Source organism: Daphnia pulicaria, chromosome 7 (genome assembly GCF_021234035.1).
Source record: "Daphnia pulicaria isolate SC F1-1A chromosome 7, SC_F0-13Bv2, whole genome shotgun sequence".
Classification (NCBI taxonomy): domain Eukaryota; kingdom Metazoa; phylum Arthropoda; class Branchiopoda; order Diplostraca; family Daphniidae; genus Daphnia; species Daphnia pulicaria.
Genome location: NC_060919.1, coordinates 14,733,851 through 14,751,868, shown reverse-complemented (window position 1 = coordinate 14,751,868; position 18,018 = coordinate 14,733,851). Strand labels below are relative to the sequence as shown.

The 18,018-nt window shown below is 42.4% G+C and overlaps 1 protein-coding gene across 2 annotated transcripts; it reads right to left on the bottom strand.

Annotated features, from left to right (window-relative positions):
• Positions 1–63: 63 nt before the first annotated feature.
• LOC124350554 (vesicular acetylcholine transporter-like) lies at positions 64–17,902 on the bottom strand. Of its 2 annotated transcripts, XM_046801316.1 has the most exons (13): positions 17,634–17,902; positions 17,455–17,561; positions 7,617–7,771; positions 4,839–5,039; positions 4,571–4,755; positions 3,336–3,510; positions 3,028–3,277; positions 2,556–2,764; positions 2,104–2,474; positions 1,917–2,039; positions 1,617–1,752; positions 1,342–1,545; positions 64–1,165 (listed from the first exon to the last, which is right to left on the bottom strand). In XM_046801316.1, exons 2-13 carry the CDS (start codon positions 17,540–17,542, stop codon positions 941–943), a joined length of 2,322 nt encoding a protein of 773 aa, XP_046657272.1. In that variant the 5' UTR covers positions 17,543–17,561; positions 17,634–17,902; the 3' UTR covers positions 64–940. The 2 variants fall into 2 exon arrangements, with proteins under 2 accessions (XP_046657272.1, XP_046657273.1); XM_046801317.1 differs by lacking the exons at positions 64–1,165; positions 1,342–1,545; positions 1,617–1,752; ... (7 more) ...; positions 7,617–7,771; positions 17,634–17,902 and adding an exon at positions 11,410–14,969.
• Between the last annotated feature and the right edge of the window lie 116 nt (positions 17,903–18,018).

Here is an 18,018-nt window from a genome sequence, read left to right as displayed (position 1 = left end):
CATCTTCTAAAGAAAATGTAAACTAAGAGAAATGATTTTCGTGATATTTAAAAAACCAAACAATTTCTGCTGATCAGTGTATTGCTTGAAGCACCTGTGACTGGGTATACATCAATATAATACGAGTAATTTCTGTGACGATGTGTAACTTTCGATTCAAATAACAAGGAATATAAATATATCAATAAAACGGCGTGCGTGATGAGCTTGTTAAAGAACAGACACGTACATTGAAAACAAATAAATAAACACTTAAAAAAAATTCCCAACAATTTCCAAAAAACAAACAAAAATCAAAAACTTCTTTTCGTTTTCGATTTTCCAAAAAATCTTAATGCAAATATCAACACAATAAAGTGACTATAAATAGCCTCAGGCTACACATGTTAACCTTTTTTTTGTGACGCTTCGATGTCAAGCAGCTTGTGTGTGTGCGTGTGTATTATAGGGTCGCCGTGACGTAATAATCCCCCCCATCCACAATATATAGCCTCGGGCACCGTGAACACTACTACTAGGATCCAGGCTACTAGGATCTTTTTTTATTTGATGCGGCCACGATGCGGGAGGAGAAAAAAGCTTTAGATTAGGCAGCGCGTGTCCTAGTGTGTGTTTGGGTCTTATACTTTCTGCCCCGCAACGACCGCACATAGCGGTGGTGGTAGGTAGTAGGGCCTATAACATATATATAAGGGTATTTGCGATGGAGGGGAGCAACAACAAACTCCTAGGATTGTGGGACCCAGCACAGCGCGTGTGTGAATAAATCACGAAGGGTAAAAAGCCTCGGGGCTATATAGCCAAGGATCGTTAACTTTCAAAACAACAACGAAGAACAAAAACCAAAAGACTTGGGCGTATAGAAAGACAGTTATTAAGATTGGGTGGAATGACTAAAAATAGTTCGAATCGATTCAACTTTGGGGGCTCTTTCAATTTTTCATTTGGGTGGTGGTGGTGGCGATCGATTTTCTAGCATGTCGCCGACCTGGACTAGCGTGTCGGACAATTGACGGACGAAGCCGGCGACGCTGGTCGATTCGCAGGATTTGAAAGCCGATGCGCAAAAGATGACACAATCCGGTTGAGGATTGTAAGAGCAACCGTAGCCGTCGGCTACAACCGGCCCGTAACCCATGAAAGAATCCGCACTGCTGGTAGGAATCTGTCAAAAGAGAAAAAGAAAACAACTTTTCAATGTACACACACACCTCCCAGGCTAACTTCTCTCAAAAGGTAAAGAAGAAAATCGATAGAAAATATCGATCCTGCCTTTTTTTTTCCCCCCATTTAGGTGTAGGGGAGTGGATTGAAAAAAAAGCAAGGGGAGGAATCAAATACCTGAGAGGTGGAAAGGGCAAAGTGTTGAATCGTTTGAAAACTCGGGTCTTGAAAAACGGCTGCGGCTTCGTCCGAGTCGACGTGTTTGGCCAACTGGCGCAATCCCAGCAAATGATTATCCATGCCTTGGCCTAGAATGTTTCTAATCATCACGTCCGTCTGGTTCTCGGCGGCTTTGTAAAACAGGCCGATGCGTTCCGCCACCTTTTTTTTGTATAATTCAAATGTTTAGATCGCGCGCCAAATTAAAAAAAAATAAAAATTTGAATATTCACCGGTGTGTCGGGATCGTCCATGGCTTTGACCCAGGCCAGGGATGCGGATGAAGCCGATCGGATGTTGTCGACTCTGCCCAGCTGGAAACGCCTAGTGGCGGCGCTTTCATAAGTCGCCACAAGTTTCCCGTGCAATCTATTGTAGTACATCAATCATAAATAAGTCTATTCTCTGATGTGCGCATCATTAGTCAATTTGATGGTGGTGTTTCCCATCATTCATAATGATTAGAGAAACCCCCCTTTTCAAAAATTCCTAAATCCTGGCGGGAAAATTTGAAATTAAAATAAAAAACCAACTTGTAATAAGTCCATTGGAGCATCAGCTGGATGTAGACGTCAGGACTGACGTTGAAAGTTTTAATGCGATTCTTTCCGTAGTGGGTGAAGCGAAAGACTCGCAAGTCCAAATCCTCCACAAGTCTGTGTCGATAAATAAGTTATAAAGCTCGGCCAAGGAAATGGGCAAGTTGTCGTCGTCGTCTACCTGTCGACGTCGGCGGCGGCCGTTTCGATGGCCGTCCGTGTGTCTTCATCGATCTTCCACGTCAGTCTCTTGGGGGCTGGAAACGACGTCGTTCGAGCGCCAGCGCCACCACCGCTGCCACTTTCACTGCCTCGCTGCCCTCCATCGTCGTCGTTGTCCAGTGTCGTTAACGTCGACCGGCGGATACGCCCGCCCGCCCTTATTGGCTGCCCATTATCATCCTGTTGTTGTTGTTGTTCTTGTTGTTGGGCCTCTTGTTGCAGGGCCTGGACATTCTCCAGAGCTTTCTCAATGACCTGGACCAAGACGATGCCCTCGGCAGGTGAATGCTCGTAGCAAGTGCCACTGATGCCATCCGGACTGAAGATAAACTTTTGAAAAAAAAGAAAAAAAGATTTGATTTTAAGTTCCACTGGAAAATACAAATGGCCACTGTGTCTTATAATAAATACCTGGACGGTTTTATCGAACCATCGATTGATGGTGTTCCAGTGGCTACCTCCTCCATGGATCATTTGTAGGAGTCGATTGGTGTCGACTCGATGGCTGACCTCTTCATCTTCTACGCCAGAAAGAGGCGGCGGCGGCAGAAACGGTTGATCGATGCAGACGATCATGCTGGACGATTCGATCGACTGCAGCGAGCGGGCGTTGATTAAATCTACACACAAAAGAGAGAAAAATATATCCAATTGAATGAACAAAAGAGACTGAGCGAGAGAGTCCATTCTTTCTATTCGGGATTCGATTTGGCCGGACCCCGACGAAATGCTTGGCTGGTGGAAAGGAGGGGGAGTAGACATGATGAAAAGGGCCGGCTCTCTATATTTATTTTGAGGGGTGTCCGTCCTGGGTGGAAACATTATACAGCAACAAAAGAGGAAAAAGAAGAAAAAAAAGGACGAGGGGGATACTACACTATACCTTGGAGTAATTGATGACGCCATTGAGCCCAGAGCCGCCTGTTGGCAGTCGTTAGGAGACCCAAAGGAGGGTAGTGCTGATGATGGCTAGACTGAGGCTGCTGCTGCTGCTGCTGGCCGGCTAATGTGCTGCTCTTTTGTCCGTCCGTCGACTCCATATGGCCGCAATGACGGCATAATGACGCAAAGTTGAAGGCCATTTCTTCGGCAGACAATCGACACCCTTTGTGGCGAACCTCCAAACGCCAAAACTATTGGGAGAAACCGAAATTAATAATCAATGTCAAATTCAACTTTTTGGCGACATACTTGGCCCTGATGGGCGACGATGATGTGTTCATTCTCGTCAGGAGGTGGGAAACTTCTCAGTTGATCCTGTTCCAGTCCAGGCGTTCGGTAAGAGGCAAACAATCGCTGGTATTGAGCCATGCACAATGGCTGGCCTTTCTCCCTGGAGAGGGCTCGATCCTGAGGCAGCAATTGACTGTTGTTTCGTATAGTATCAACACGGAATTAAAGACATGATTAATCATTATTATATCTAGACCGTATCTAATACACATCAGCGTGTGTGTGTGTGTACATGGGCAGCCCATTAATGTCAGGAGCATTAAATATACGGCTAAGGGGTCTTAGAGACCGATATCCATCACGATTTTGTTTGCCATGTAATAGGGGTATGCATCTAATCAGCTTACACACACACATATATAGGAATTAGTCTTTAATCTCTATTAAATGGAGACCCCGTCTGATTAAACGTGGAGGTAACGGTTGTGACGGCAGGTCATAACATTTTCTACTTGCACTTTGATTTTAGAGGTTAAAGTTAAAACTATTTTGGGGGGATTTGTAAATTGTTCGAAAATCTAAAAATGTGAAACACATGGTTTTCGGTAAATCATTCCAGTGTTGTTCCTCCATGTAAACCAGACCATTTTGAAATTTCTAATAATAATACATTTGCAAAGTGTAACTGTTAAAACTAACAATGATTAATGTACTGCAGCAGAAACACTTCTGGAAGACTTCCAAGGTGATTTTAAGTTGACCATGTTTTCTGATATCACCGTGATTTTTAAAATGAACTTGTGGGAACAACACTGGAATGATGTTTGTTACACAACTTGGATTACTAAATTGGATTGCTTTTTAATTAAAAAATCTTTAGCCTGTAATCTCTACAACCCCAAAGAGCAAACTAGGATTTGTGTGTGCATACCAAGATGTTTTGGCACATCAAAACTTACAGGCTTTCCAGATTGACTTTGAAACATTTAAAACAAAACTTGAGCAATACATTTAACTATTTAAAATTGAATTTTATCTTCAGCTGAATTTCAAAAGTCATGTTTTGCTTCTTATTTTATACGCTTACTCTCATTTTGTTTGAAACAAAATCAAAGCAGACGACATTTATCTTAATTAGTCATGCTTATTAGAAATCGATACAAATTAAAAATCGACATCATCTATCCGGTTTTCTCTTTGCACTTTTACCGGGATATTATCTATTTAAAATATAACTTAAGTACGTAATTTACCGATCAATCAATTCCTTGTAATCGAGAATGGCGCTGACGAAATCGGCCACATTTTGAACGAAATTGGGAGCGACGTCTTTGGAAAGTTCTTGACGGCGTCGAGGAAAGGCCATGCCCGGATTGGAATTGACTGGCAAGGCGATATCGTTGCACATGTACATGTCATCCAACCACCAATGATAGGCCTATAATATAATACAACCATTTACTATCTATATAAGTTTCCCGGCCCGCTGTGTTATGTAATGGCCATAATCTATAGTAATACCCAATTATCTTCTTTCGATTGTTTCTCGATGAGGAGCTGCTGGAGTTTGGGACCGACGCCGTCGGCCGATAGGAACCGTTCCACTTTGCTCCTAGTCTCGGCCTTTTGCTCCTCATCTCCGACGGCCACTTGGACGGCCTCCAAATAGGAGGCCATCGTTTGCTCCAGCGACGGAACAGGTAATTTCGGCAGCCAGGCAGTCTATATCGTATTATTATATCGAAAGATTTACACACCTGCATCTCTATATTTTCTAAAAAAAAGGTGTGCTGCTGCCACATCATTCCGATCGATATCGAGTTCAGTAATGGCCGCCACCTATTGTCTCTGCACACATACAGGCATGTCTATTATATAATACAACACGTATAAAAAAGGTATATTTATAGTAGGAGGAGGTTCATCAGTATGATTTGAAAGGTGTGTACACAAAAGGGCGAGGCTCTCCCATCGCGTGTCAATATCGTGAAAGGAGAGAAACACTCCATCCATATATACAGCCTCCCTCTGAAATGTTTTTGATGTTCATACAGTCGACTTGGAACAAAACTCGCACATATCTCTTCTATAATGCTGAGAGAGAGAGGGGGGAGAGATAGTTTCACCTGCTGTCAGAGTTCGCACGCCATGGTGGCCTCAAAAACTTTCGCTCCCGACAACCACATAGTAGACACACGTCATATCGACCACAGCAAGAAACACACAACATCGATTTTCCCAGCACTGCTAGTCCAAACCCTCGTGGATGTAGAGAGAGAAGCGTGCGACATCCTCCAGATGCTGCGGGGCATGTTCAATACTACTCGAAAAAACAACATATCTCTCTCTTATTCTTATGCGGTTTGTTTCTTATAGACATTATATCTAGCGCCCAATCGAAATCACGTTCCTATACATCTCTGGGAAGAATATAAGAATATGAAAAGAAAAGAAAGAATGTCTACATCAACTGGTCTTTGATGATGATTGAAGGAGAGGACACAGACACACAAAAGTGAACTATTGTGTGTCCTCGTCGATCTATAATACGTCGTGTCTGGCCTATAGACGATGGGAGTTGGAGCGGAAAGTTCTCTCCTTCTTTCTTCAGTTGATGAAGGACTAGACTGCGCTGGTTGGCTCCCCCTTCTATACATTTCCAAAGGCACACATATACAGTAACTACATATACAACAGCGAGGAGCGAAGCAACTGTATGTGCATTACCCCCTCGTGTGTGGAACGCGGAACGTGAGGAAAATACCTTAGAGGGTCGCCGCCACCGACGCTCCTAACGTCGGGACGCCACATCCCCCCCCCCCCTCTACCTCGTTAAGCCACTAGAGACTTTCTCCCTCTCAATCGAGAAATCTTATTCAGTATTCCGTCGATGTATTATGGACGAAAATCAGCAGCCCGCCCGCCCGCCCAACCGTCGATTTATATCTAGGCGAATAGGTTTTAAATATTAGGGCATTCAAGTCTCATTTCAAGGCCTACGCACCTATATTTGGCCTATATTTAATCAAATTAAAGAGTTGACAAAACAAATCGCAAGATGCCGTATATGTAGGCCTACAATCTACACGCGGCGAAACACTTCCCATGCTGTTATATAGGGAGGCCCGCGTGTGAATCCCAAGGTGGAAATTATAAGAAAAGAGAACTGGAAAAATAGGAGCCGCACCCAACACACAGCACTGTATGTGTGTGTGTATAGATCTATATAAAACGAAAGAAAAAAAGACGATAGGAGAATGAAAGAAAATAAGAGACGCGGAACGAAAAGAGAGAAGCAAGAGCCGCCTCGAGGGAGCCTTAACTTTGTTACCTTCTTCTTTTCTTTTTTGTTGTTATATATGGAGGAGTTGCTGGTATATATAGGAGCCAGGAGGGGTATTAAAGGGGGCGGAATGGCGGATGTAGTACTGGTACCAACAACTGTAGTATAGTCTGCAGACTCCCCACTTTAGACTCTCTCTGTTCGGAGCCCCTTCAGGGCTGCAGCCCGTAGGCTATATAGCTCGCTCAACCTCTACACACGTATATAAAGCTATATAGCACTTTCGTACTGTATAGGATCGACTCGTATACATATATATATCGCCGGAATAGACAATGAGAGTCAAGCTGCCTTTGGTTCAACTTCATTTCGTCTTTTCCAGCACACAACTTTTCCGATGAAAACTGTATATCCTTTACTAGAGCTCATTCGCAGTTTGATTTTAATGTTGATAACTAATGAAACTTTTTTCCTTTATTTATACATACAACAACTGCAGCTCGAATATAATGCTGCTGGGCTGAGTGTGACGCTCGTGTGGACTGAGTGAACTGTGTTATACGATGGTCCGCAATTGACTATGCGAGTCCACACTGGCGGATTAGAATATTTGATGAACGAAGCGGAAAAACTTCAAAAGATACTATAGGCGCTTTTTTGTTTTGCTTCGTTTGCATAATATACTACATTCCCCCCCCCCCCCCCAGAAAAAACTTTTTTATTATTCTTGGCGTCGTGAATTTTAAAATGCAAAAGCCGGTCAAAAGATGTGTGTGACTTATCTCGTAACCCACGGGAAAAATCAGCCCTCTTATATATCTTACGTCACAATTTATATCTAAATTTATATAAGCACACGCGCCCCATCATCATATGAAATCAAAAGAATCTCGTAAATTGAATCATGCGATGTTTTGAAAAAAAAGGGAAGGAAACCCCTTCAAAATGTTTTTAAAGTGACTCATTCTTATATGTACTATTTTAAAAGGGAAAATTGTATCAATAAATATATATACTTCTAGACTCGTCATGTTGTCGTCGGTTGTCGTACGGATGCTGCTGCTGATGTAGACTGCTGACGAGTTGATTCGTCCTGATGATGATGTGAAGCCGGCCCAACTCTTATTATTCTCCCTCGTCAAAGGTAGTAGTAGCAGCAGCGGTACTCGTCCTTGTGATGTCGTTATAAAAGAAGAAGAAAAAGAAGAAGAGAAAAAAGTAGAGTGAATAATATAAAAATGCGCAGAGAGTTGGATGAAAAAGGGGAAGCAGCTAGCAGAGGGGAAATGAACGGGGAGAAAAAAAGGGAAACTAATTCAATTAGATCCAATCGGAGAAAGTGCACCTGACTTTTCAAGAATCACGTACTACCGTCTAAGTTTTTTTTTCTTCAAAATTTAATTTTGAAGTCTACACACCGGAATGAAAAAAGGGCGTTTCCGTATTTATATAATAAAAGCTTCAGATTTATTTAAAACCAGAGAAATATATGGTACGTATAATATCAACTGAGCGACATCAACAATTCCTGCTGCTGTCTAAACTATATCCCATCAACTGCGCTACATATTTATAATGTCATATTATAGGCCTATACATCAAGGGCTGTGTGTGTTGCTGGAATATAAATGTTTTATAGGCGTGTGTGACGTTTTTGTGTCTAGCCCGGAGGTTCGATAAAGATGATGATGAGCTCCGCCAGCAGCATCTCGTTCTCCATGTATATTTTGAGAAGAGGATATAATTACGATCCAATTTGCCCAGTTGTGATTGCTTTCCCCCCCCCCATGATGCCGCTGCTGCTGCTGGTAGATGTATATTATATATACAGCATCATCTATCCATTAGCGAATCCGCGTATACATAACGACCCAGTGCAAGCCCCAGACACATTCTCCAGCAAGCTATGTTGATTGCCCGACACAATCGATAAAATCCTGTTTTCTTTGAACCCAACAACTATTCGATCAAAAAGCCAATCGTAGGCATCTAAAATTATATTATAGGCCTATCTGTGCATAGCTAATAATAAAATGTTATGTAGGCCTACTACATAAAAATACAAATATTCCTTTTTGCACGCAGAACGATATATAAATGTATACATGTCTTTAAATATATACAACCAAATCTAATCCATCATTCAAAAGGGGAAAAAAAGGCTTAGATTATTCGGATCTTTTCGTCCTCTCTGACGCTATTTAGACAAACATTTTAATATTCGAATGGCGTGCGTGATTCTGTTATTCTTCTCAACCATACTATCCCGGTCACGTATATACAAACAAGCCTGGACCGATGAATATATAGCTAACAGAGCACGCGACCTCACATTATTTTCATCTCCTTTTCTTTCATGATGTAGGCCTACAGATTTGTATGGGTTGCAAACAGTTCAACTTTTGCCAAAAGAAAAAACAAAAGTTATTGTTGGCTATTTTATATAATCTGATGATGGCCGCAACGATGTCCTCAATTGACATGAAGCCTATATATAAAGCCCTTTTGCCTATGTACATTGGGTTAAATGCTGGAGAAAATCCCATGGATTTGTGCGTGTAGGCCTATACAGACGCACAGCATTCGTTCCGCTTTTGTGAAAGGCATCAAGAAGAAGAAGATAGACCCATATCTTTTCATCCCTCTCTCACCCTCTACAACTCGACACCATCCCCCCTCACCCCACGTAGACACAATATGCTATGGAAGCCGAGTCGAATCGTGGCTGTTATATATATGTTGCACCGGAAAGATGTATTACTTGTATATCAGCTTTCTTTTCTTTATATAAGATAGGCTATCTACGTCACTAGCTTCGTTGTGTGTCTAATCACAAAGAATGTTTGAACGCAGAGTTGCGTGACTGTCTAATATATGCATGGCATCGCCTTTTACACAGCACCGGGATCGATTCTTTACAGTATCGATAAATTACCTCCGCGCCTAATATAAATATTTAAGCAATTCGCAATGACATAAGACTAAACTTCCAAATTGTATAACTATCGCTATATCAACAATCGTCGTAATGTTCACCTGAGATATCCTTAAAGTTTTCACATATAGTTACATCACCATATTATTATTATTATTCCAATAAGACATAAATAATGTATAAGGGGGGTCTAAAAATGTTGGAAACTGGATATCTCTGATATTTACACAATCTGCATGTCAAAACTCTTTAGAGAACTATGGCCGCCCACAGTTCCAGCAAGTTATATCATCTCAGCATCAGCAGCACAGCAGCGCTAACTATATACTCTCTCCGTTAGCCAATTATATATCACACACCGCTCCTATACTTTTGTGCACAGGAGCTATATAACCCCCCCACCCCACCCACATCAGCAGCAGCTCCCTCCGTCGATACATAAACTCTGGAGGGCGGCACGCGTTCTATGTGGGAGCCGCTAATGATGTTGAACTCATTAGCCGCGCCTTATTCCACATCCTCCCTTTTCGCCATCACCCCATCTAACCCCGGCAGAGTCTATACACAGCAGCAGGAGCCATCCAGCACGTATGGAGATGAATCACCAAGGGCTAAAGGGATAGACGCCCTCGCTTGCTGCACCATCTTCTTGAATCATCATCCAGGCGTTTGAGTAGTAGCAGAGAGTATAGGAAAAACTTTTATTTTTATTTTTGATTCGCCTTCTTCTTATATTTTATTATAGAGAGAGAGCAGCTAAGGCAAGCAGCTCAACCCTCCCACCTCTTTTGATGATTCGAGACGAACCCAAAACTTTATATGATGCTGCTGCTGTGGGATGATGATGATGATATCCCCGCGCTCTCTTAAATGACAGGCGACATCATGTCTTATTCCATCTATATTTATGAGTCCATTCCACAGCAGCAGCCGGATAACAGCTCTTCAAATTACCTCCTTTTTTTTTGCATTATCCATTCGTGAACTATATCCATTTTCTATATGTGCATAGTTTTTCAAAAAAACATGGAAGGAAAAAATCTATAAGGTCAAAGGATTTTCAGGTGAATGTACCCTGACATTCAGACCTTTGAATAAAATGAATTTAGATATATATTCCCATATACACTCTAAACTGGAAACTATAGCCTACTATATATCTTCCCCTTTCTTGTTTCATTCGACGTCTATACTATAATGTTGCCGAATCATTTTTTGATGCGATCAAAGAGAATGGTATAAAATCCTTTTTTATATATTCGAGTATATATTCGAGCTTATTTTCTCATATAATATATAAGGGAAACGCGGGAGTATGGGGGGTTGAAACTTGTATATTAGACAAGCACAACATCAGAGAAAGAAAAGTAAAGGAATCGGCGGGAAAGTCTATATATATCGACCCCCGCGCCGCGCCAGCTCCTATTCGGTGCTCACCAGGGACTATGGGGAGGAGAAATTGGAGTGACCTTTAGGAGCAAGAGCAATTCTCTCTTTTAGATTCTCACTCAACTTGCCGGGCATCTCTTATTTTTTCTCTTTCTTCTTTCTCCCCCCATCCATCGTGTAATGTAATAGCAGTTAGATTATTGTAACAGGGTATTCTCCGTTTGAACAAATCGATTTGTTTGACAGTTTCGTTTCTCTTTTTATTATTACACCATCACACAGCAGACAGACAGAGAGAGAGAGAGTGTGTTTGGAAATGACAATTTCATCCAATTTGTTGTTCTTTTAATACACAGCACGATCAGAAATCGATATAATATAATGAAAACAGGTGCTCAATAATGTGTAATCAATTAAAATAATATAGCTATAACGTGGAGGGTGTTGCGGTGGCTAATGGACAATAATATTTTTTCGTTTTTTAATTTTAAATTGATTAAGAATATTTACAAAGAAAATTCAGCCACAAATGAACTGTTCCCTCTCTCTGCCTTTCCCAATAGAATCATTCCTGTACACCTTTTCTTTTCTTGAAATTAAAATTGACTAAACATTAAGGACTTCAAACTAAAAGAATTTTCCATTTGCCCATATCAATTAAAAATGGCGATTGTATAATTAATAGTATAATAAAGAAGCGATTGACATTGATATGCTTTTTTAATGTTTGTATGTATAATAAGTATGTGGAATAATAAGACAACAAATGATGAGAATTTCGAAACAGAAAATTTCATTCACGGTCAAAGCTCTAAACTATATCGATTTCTAAATACCTATTTGTTAATATCGTTACATCTTCAAAAACGAATTGGCGATTTTTGTTTTTTCTTCTTCAATATTGAATATGTTATGTTTATCAAATTGGAGGGAGGAGAGCTCTAGGGCAGACCACTCAATGGTTTGCTAATTTTTTTAAATTAAAATTAAGAAAATGATATAAATCAAATCTGGGAAGTTATTATTATTATGTATGAAACTGTGATCTTCTTTTGTTTTGAATGAATTGAAGGGGGTTTGTATTACATTAAAGGGTCATGCATATAACACACTTTATTGCATGATACACACATCGACGATGGTACGATATAGCATATAATAGCGAGAGAGAGAGATCCTTTTTATGGAATATCCCTTTTCACGATTTTATTAATTATCAGTCTATAATAAAATGATATCGAATAAAACCGGAGCCAACGAACGATAATAATTCATTTATGATAATTATAATATTACTACCGGAAATTTGTCGAAAACTTGGAAAATCGCACAAGATAATAATAATAATACATATAGTACACATTATAAATGATAGGGTGTGTGAATTTAATCGAACTAAATTAAATTAAATCATTCAATCGAATATCGTTCAACGATCAGGGGGGCAAAATTCACTCTTTTTTTTCGTGTATCGGTCGCTTATTACATTTAATAATAATTCTTAATTGTTGTTTTTTTCGATATAGGTGAATAATGACACACTACAGGCTATCTTATATAATTATATCATTATTAATTATATATACACACACTTATAAAGTATATAGAAATTAAAAAAGGATCGACAGCAGCAGATGCCAAAGTATAGACATGTATAGAGAAAATGTTTCTATTTAGAATTAATTGAAATAACCAAAAAACCATCGACGATAGGCTAATTAACTTCAATTAATTTTTGTCTGTGCCAATTATGGGAGAGGGCGCCGGGTTAGTTTGAAAAATCGAAAAGAAGAAATTGGTTTGGTATTATATGGAAAACTTTCAGGATTGTTTTTTTTTTTTGGTTGTCATTTAATTAATCCCAACTGGCCAGAAAAGGATTGGATTCCTGATGTCTGGTGGCGGCCGCAGTGGCCGTCGTCATCGTTTCATTATTAGCCGGCCTTTGCGTCATTTGAATTTTCGTCGGCAGCGGCGGCTTAGGCGGTTTGGGTTTGTTGTTGCTCGTCTCCTGCATGTTGTTGCGGTTGTTGCTGTGATAGCCGTTGGTACTATTACCGCCATCGACGTTGGTGTCCTGCTGATGCTGTCTAGCGCTCCCGTATTCCAGGTGATTTTTCGGCTGGGAAGACAACGGATTGTTGGCGCTCATCTGGTACCGTTGCTGCTGCTGGCCAGGAGCCGACTCCTGAAGGGCGTACGTCTGATACTGCTTGTCTGGCGGGTCTGACATGAGCGGAATAATGTTCGATCCTCCACCAGCAATGCCGGAGAATCCGTGACCGATGGACGGCATGGGCCCCAGTCCAGTCATTTCCTCACCATCCTGGGCGCCGAACGGCTTGTACTCGTAAATGTGGCGCAGGAGCATCAGGACCGGGCAGAAGAGCAAAGTGGACACGGCGATGCCGATGTTGAGGGCCAGGAATCCGATGGAATCGACGACATTGCCGGCGATGATGGGACCGATGGCGTAGGCGAACGAATAGGAAATGTCGGCGATGGCGTAAATGCTGCCGTAGACGCTGACGTAACGGACGTCCACCACGTAGCCCATGGTGGGCAGGAGGGCCGTGTCGATGAGGGCGATCCCGAAGCAGATCCCGCAGATGGGAATCATCAGGACCCAGTAGGAAGTGGCAAAGGGGATGATGAAGCAGCAAAGGCCTTCCAGGGCCAGGCCGAAAGCGGCCATAACCCAGGTGTACTGCGGGTAGCGGGCCGCCATTCGAACGGTCAGGACCACGCCCAGGACGTGCGGGAAGAAGGCCGGCAGCCAGATCATGCCCAGTTGCCACTGCTCGACGTTCATCGTGTCCATCATCCAGACGGAAATGGTGGGCTCCAGGAAGGCCAGCGAAACGTTGGCCATCATCAGGGCTCCTGAGCAGACGGCGATGTAAGGATCCATCAGGAGTCGCCAGATGGGCGTGCCCACTTGGGGTCCGGCCGAAGCTCCCGCCGCCAAACTCACGACCGACGTCGATTTGCCCAGTTGGCTCATGCCCCTGGGCTTCATGACCAGTTTGAGCATCAGGGCGTCGACCAGACAGACGAGCGACAGGATCAGGAACGGCAGCTCCTTGCCGGCGAATTCGTAGAGCAAACCGCCGAATGGCGGCGCCACTAGACATCCGAAAGAGATGAAGGCCAGGGCGATGCCCAGGGCTTTGGTTCGCTCGCTCTCCTCGGTGAAACGATCGGCGATCATGGCCAAGCCGCTCGTGTCGGCGAAGGCCGAACCGACGCCCTGCAGCGATCGGGCGAAGAACAGGACGCCGTAGGATCGGCCGCAGGCGAAAACGGCCGTCGAGAGAAACATGATCGTCAGACCGATCATCATGGGCAGCTCGTAGCCCACCCGATCGATGAGCGCTCCCGAGAACGGGTTGATCATCAGCTGGACGATGGCCTTTGAGGCGAAAAGGACCCCAATGGCCGCATCTTCCCCTTCGTAGACGACGACGCCGTTGACCAGGTGGAGGCTGGTCCGGTTGCCTGGAACGCTGTAATTGCCGGTGGTGTTGACGTGCCACCTGCTGGGCTCCGTCACGTACTCGCCGCCTTCGATGTGAGTGTCCCAGGCTCCGATCGTCCTCAAATAGTCCGGGATGATGGGCACGATCACCATGTAGAGCATGTTGTCCAGGAGCAGGGCGATCGAGACGATGACCAACACCAGGCGGCGCTGGGTGTGCGGCTCCCTCACCTTCTCCATGATGATCTCCTTGGCCAGGGACAGTTCCATGTTGAGGAATGGGATCATCGGCATTTTGGCGCTTTTTAAATTTGAATTTTTTCGGTTTTTTTCAGGCGGGAAATTTGAATGCGACGAGTTTGAAATGTGTTTTTGAATTTGATCGAGGCTTTTGATCGATGGATTCGGTGCTGGGCAGATATCACTTGACAGTGGCCATTGTTTTTATTTATTCGGAGGAGGGGGAGGGTTTCAATCGAATTGTGATGGGATGGAGGGAGGGAAGGGCGAGGTCAACGAGGTTCTCTCTCTTTTTTTTCGCTCTCGAGTCGCTCCGCCTTTTTCAATCTACACGGAAAGAGACAAACAAACAGAAAAAATCAAATTCAAAATAGGAAAGAAAATCAATTTCTTTTCATTCACAATTTTGCAGAAAGACAAACGAGGATTTTTCGGTGGTGCAATCGACATGTATAATAACAAAAAGGATCGAGGACAAAAAGCGAGAGATCCTCGTTGGTACCACCCCTTATTTAGACTTAAATAAAAATACAATTAAATTTAAATCTAAAGACTTTGTGTCGTCTGCAGCAGAAAGTTAAAAAGTTTTCTTTTTCCCGTCAGAGGAGGAAGCGGAAGAGAATAAAATCAAAAAAAAGATGAAAAGCTTTTTCCTGTGTCCCCATTTATATAAGGGCTCCTATCTATACAGAGAGGAAGAGACGACAACACAAGGAACTAACGAGCGCACCCTTCCTTCTATACAGTGTCCTCTGCTGTGACTTCCGCACTTGACAACGGAGTTATTTTATAATCACCTATTCATTTTGTATACACATCTTTTCCCTCCATGCACATTTATATTTCCTATATACGTATATCTCATTTGCATGTATGCAAATTTCTTGGGATTATAATCGGCTATAAAAGATAATCAATTGCGACCTCCCATTCAATGTGATGTGTGTCTCAAAATATACAGGCGAAAGGTTGTGATAGTGTTGGTCGCCTAGCAACGGCGGCAGCCCCTTAAAATACTCCCCCGCTCGAATTTGTACCTCGCTTTTTTTCCTTTTCCGTTGCGACCCTTTTATGTGTGCCGTCATGTCCTCAAGAGAGTTGTGTTGTTCCATCACAGGGAATATATACAACATTTAGATGGCACACACAGCACACGCAACGCTCTTTTGCCCCTGTGCACACTGTGCACTGTGTGTATAGTCAATAATTCACCAGTACCTGGATGGAGGGGGGACGACCCTGATCAATAAGAGAGAGACCAGCAGCAGCAGTATATATATAGTCTATAAGAATTAAATGTTAGAGAGAGCTGAATAAAAGAAACTGTATAATATTTGATAGTGTCTCTGTGATGATGATGATGATGCTGTGGGTTTTAGATCTCGGTGGGAGAACGGACAGCTGGAGGGGAGAAAAACAGGAGCGTGATGTGAGTGAGCTGATGATGGGTTTGGTTATTATTCCAGATGATATTTCACGCTTGGACAGGATCTCTTTTAACACAGGATGACCTTTTATATATATGGCGGAGGGGGGATATAAACTAACTGGCAAAAGGAATCAATCGCGCCATCAGCAGCACAAAAGGGAAAAAGACATCAGTCAAGAGGGTGATGGGTGTGGGTGCCGCGTTGCTATGGCGACATACAAAACAAGTCCCCGCTCATAATGAAATCATATCACCTTTTCCATCCATTTTTGTGGTTGCTATATAGAATTTGTTCCTTTTTTAAATCAATCAAAATGATTTACGTTGCAGAAAAAATAGGCCTAACGAATTGAGGTCGACCTTGCCATGCGTCCAGCCTAGACAATGTCGCACTCTCATTTGATCTAATTATCTCGGAAATGAATCGGAACGTGCCGACGGATCGTCAAGGACACACAGCATCTACTCCCCCCGGTAACTCATAAAGAAAAAATTTCTATTTTTTGAATCGACCCGCGTTTTTTAAAAATATTTTCACGATTCAATGCACAACATTTTGATGCGTGATGATAATAATGAGCTCCCGATATCTCTCTGTGATCATCACCAAGGCAACACGGAACAATGGGATTCACTCTAAAACGCGTATAGGCAAATAATAAAAGAATAATATTCCTCCGTGTTTTGTCTGATGGTGATGGAGAGACCCTCTTTTTCTTTTGATTATCTATACATGGCGAGTGTATACAGCAGCAGTACAACACACTCGACATGTTCGAAAAAGAGGGGGACCGTGAAATGTGGGGTGGTGCTCGACGCATTTATTCATCATAGAGAGGGGAACTCGACATCATTATAAATCTAAACATAAGAGTATGACAACAAAATAACTTGCTGCTAGAAATATAAAAGTTTCTTTTTAGAACATGTTTCACCGACAGCCCTGCGAGATGAAATAACGTAGTAGCCTATGTGCTTTATATATAATATAGAGTTGGTCAACCCTATGGATGTGACGGGTTGGCAATCGGCTGCACAGTCGGTGGTCCCTTATAAATAATCGTCAATATTCTTGGATATATAAAAATGTTACATGTACATATAAGACTGGGGCTGGGCCTATTCTCATTTCTTTTGATCAAAGGTGAGATAGAAAATGTTCTATATAGGATGTATATAGTTTCGGGGTGTGGGTTTGATATTTTTTTATTTTCTCCCCCCTCCCTACTACAACAATGACGTCAACGTGGGGAGGGAGGGTAACTAATTATTTAGGGGGAGAGAGATGGAAAAAACAAACAGGAGGGGTGGAAATGTTGCACTGTTCACCTTTTTTCGTCCTCTTTAGATATCAAAATATGCAAATCAATTTTTCTTTTTTACCTTGGGGTCTCGATCGGTCAATTCGATGATGCAAATGGATCAAACTGCTGATGATTCCGGTTGAATTTCTACGGATGTTTGGCAACATAAAACCGGTCCGCAGGAGTCTTTGAAAAAAAATTGAAATTTTTTAAAAATTGAAATGGCGCGAAATTTAAATTTTTAAAAAAATTTCTTACCAGATATGATGTCGTTGTTTTCGAAAGGATCGACGGATGAAAATTCCTTCACATGGAATAAAAGAAAGGAATTTACCGGGATTTTTGTACAAAATAGTGTTTTATTTTTGTTTTGTATTAGTGGCGCGGGGGCTCCTTGTGGGCTTCTGCAGATCCCGGCGTTCCGTTTTCACCGTTTCGCTTGGCCGTTCGAGACTGCGGGACCTTCCGTCGATATTGCGGGCAAACGGAGAGTAGGCAAGGACAAAAGCAACACGCCCCCCGTCCGCACCAAAAGTGGGACGAGCCAAGGAGCGCAGGAGCCAAGCGATTTTCCCTCCTTGATTTTAGGATTTCGCCATCAGGTTTGCGCGCTCCTTGAAGGAAAAGGTTCAAAACCTTCCGT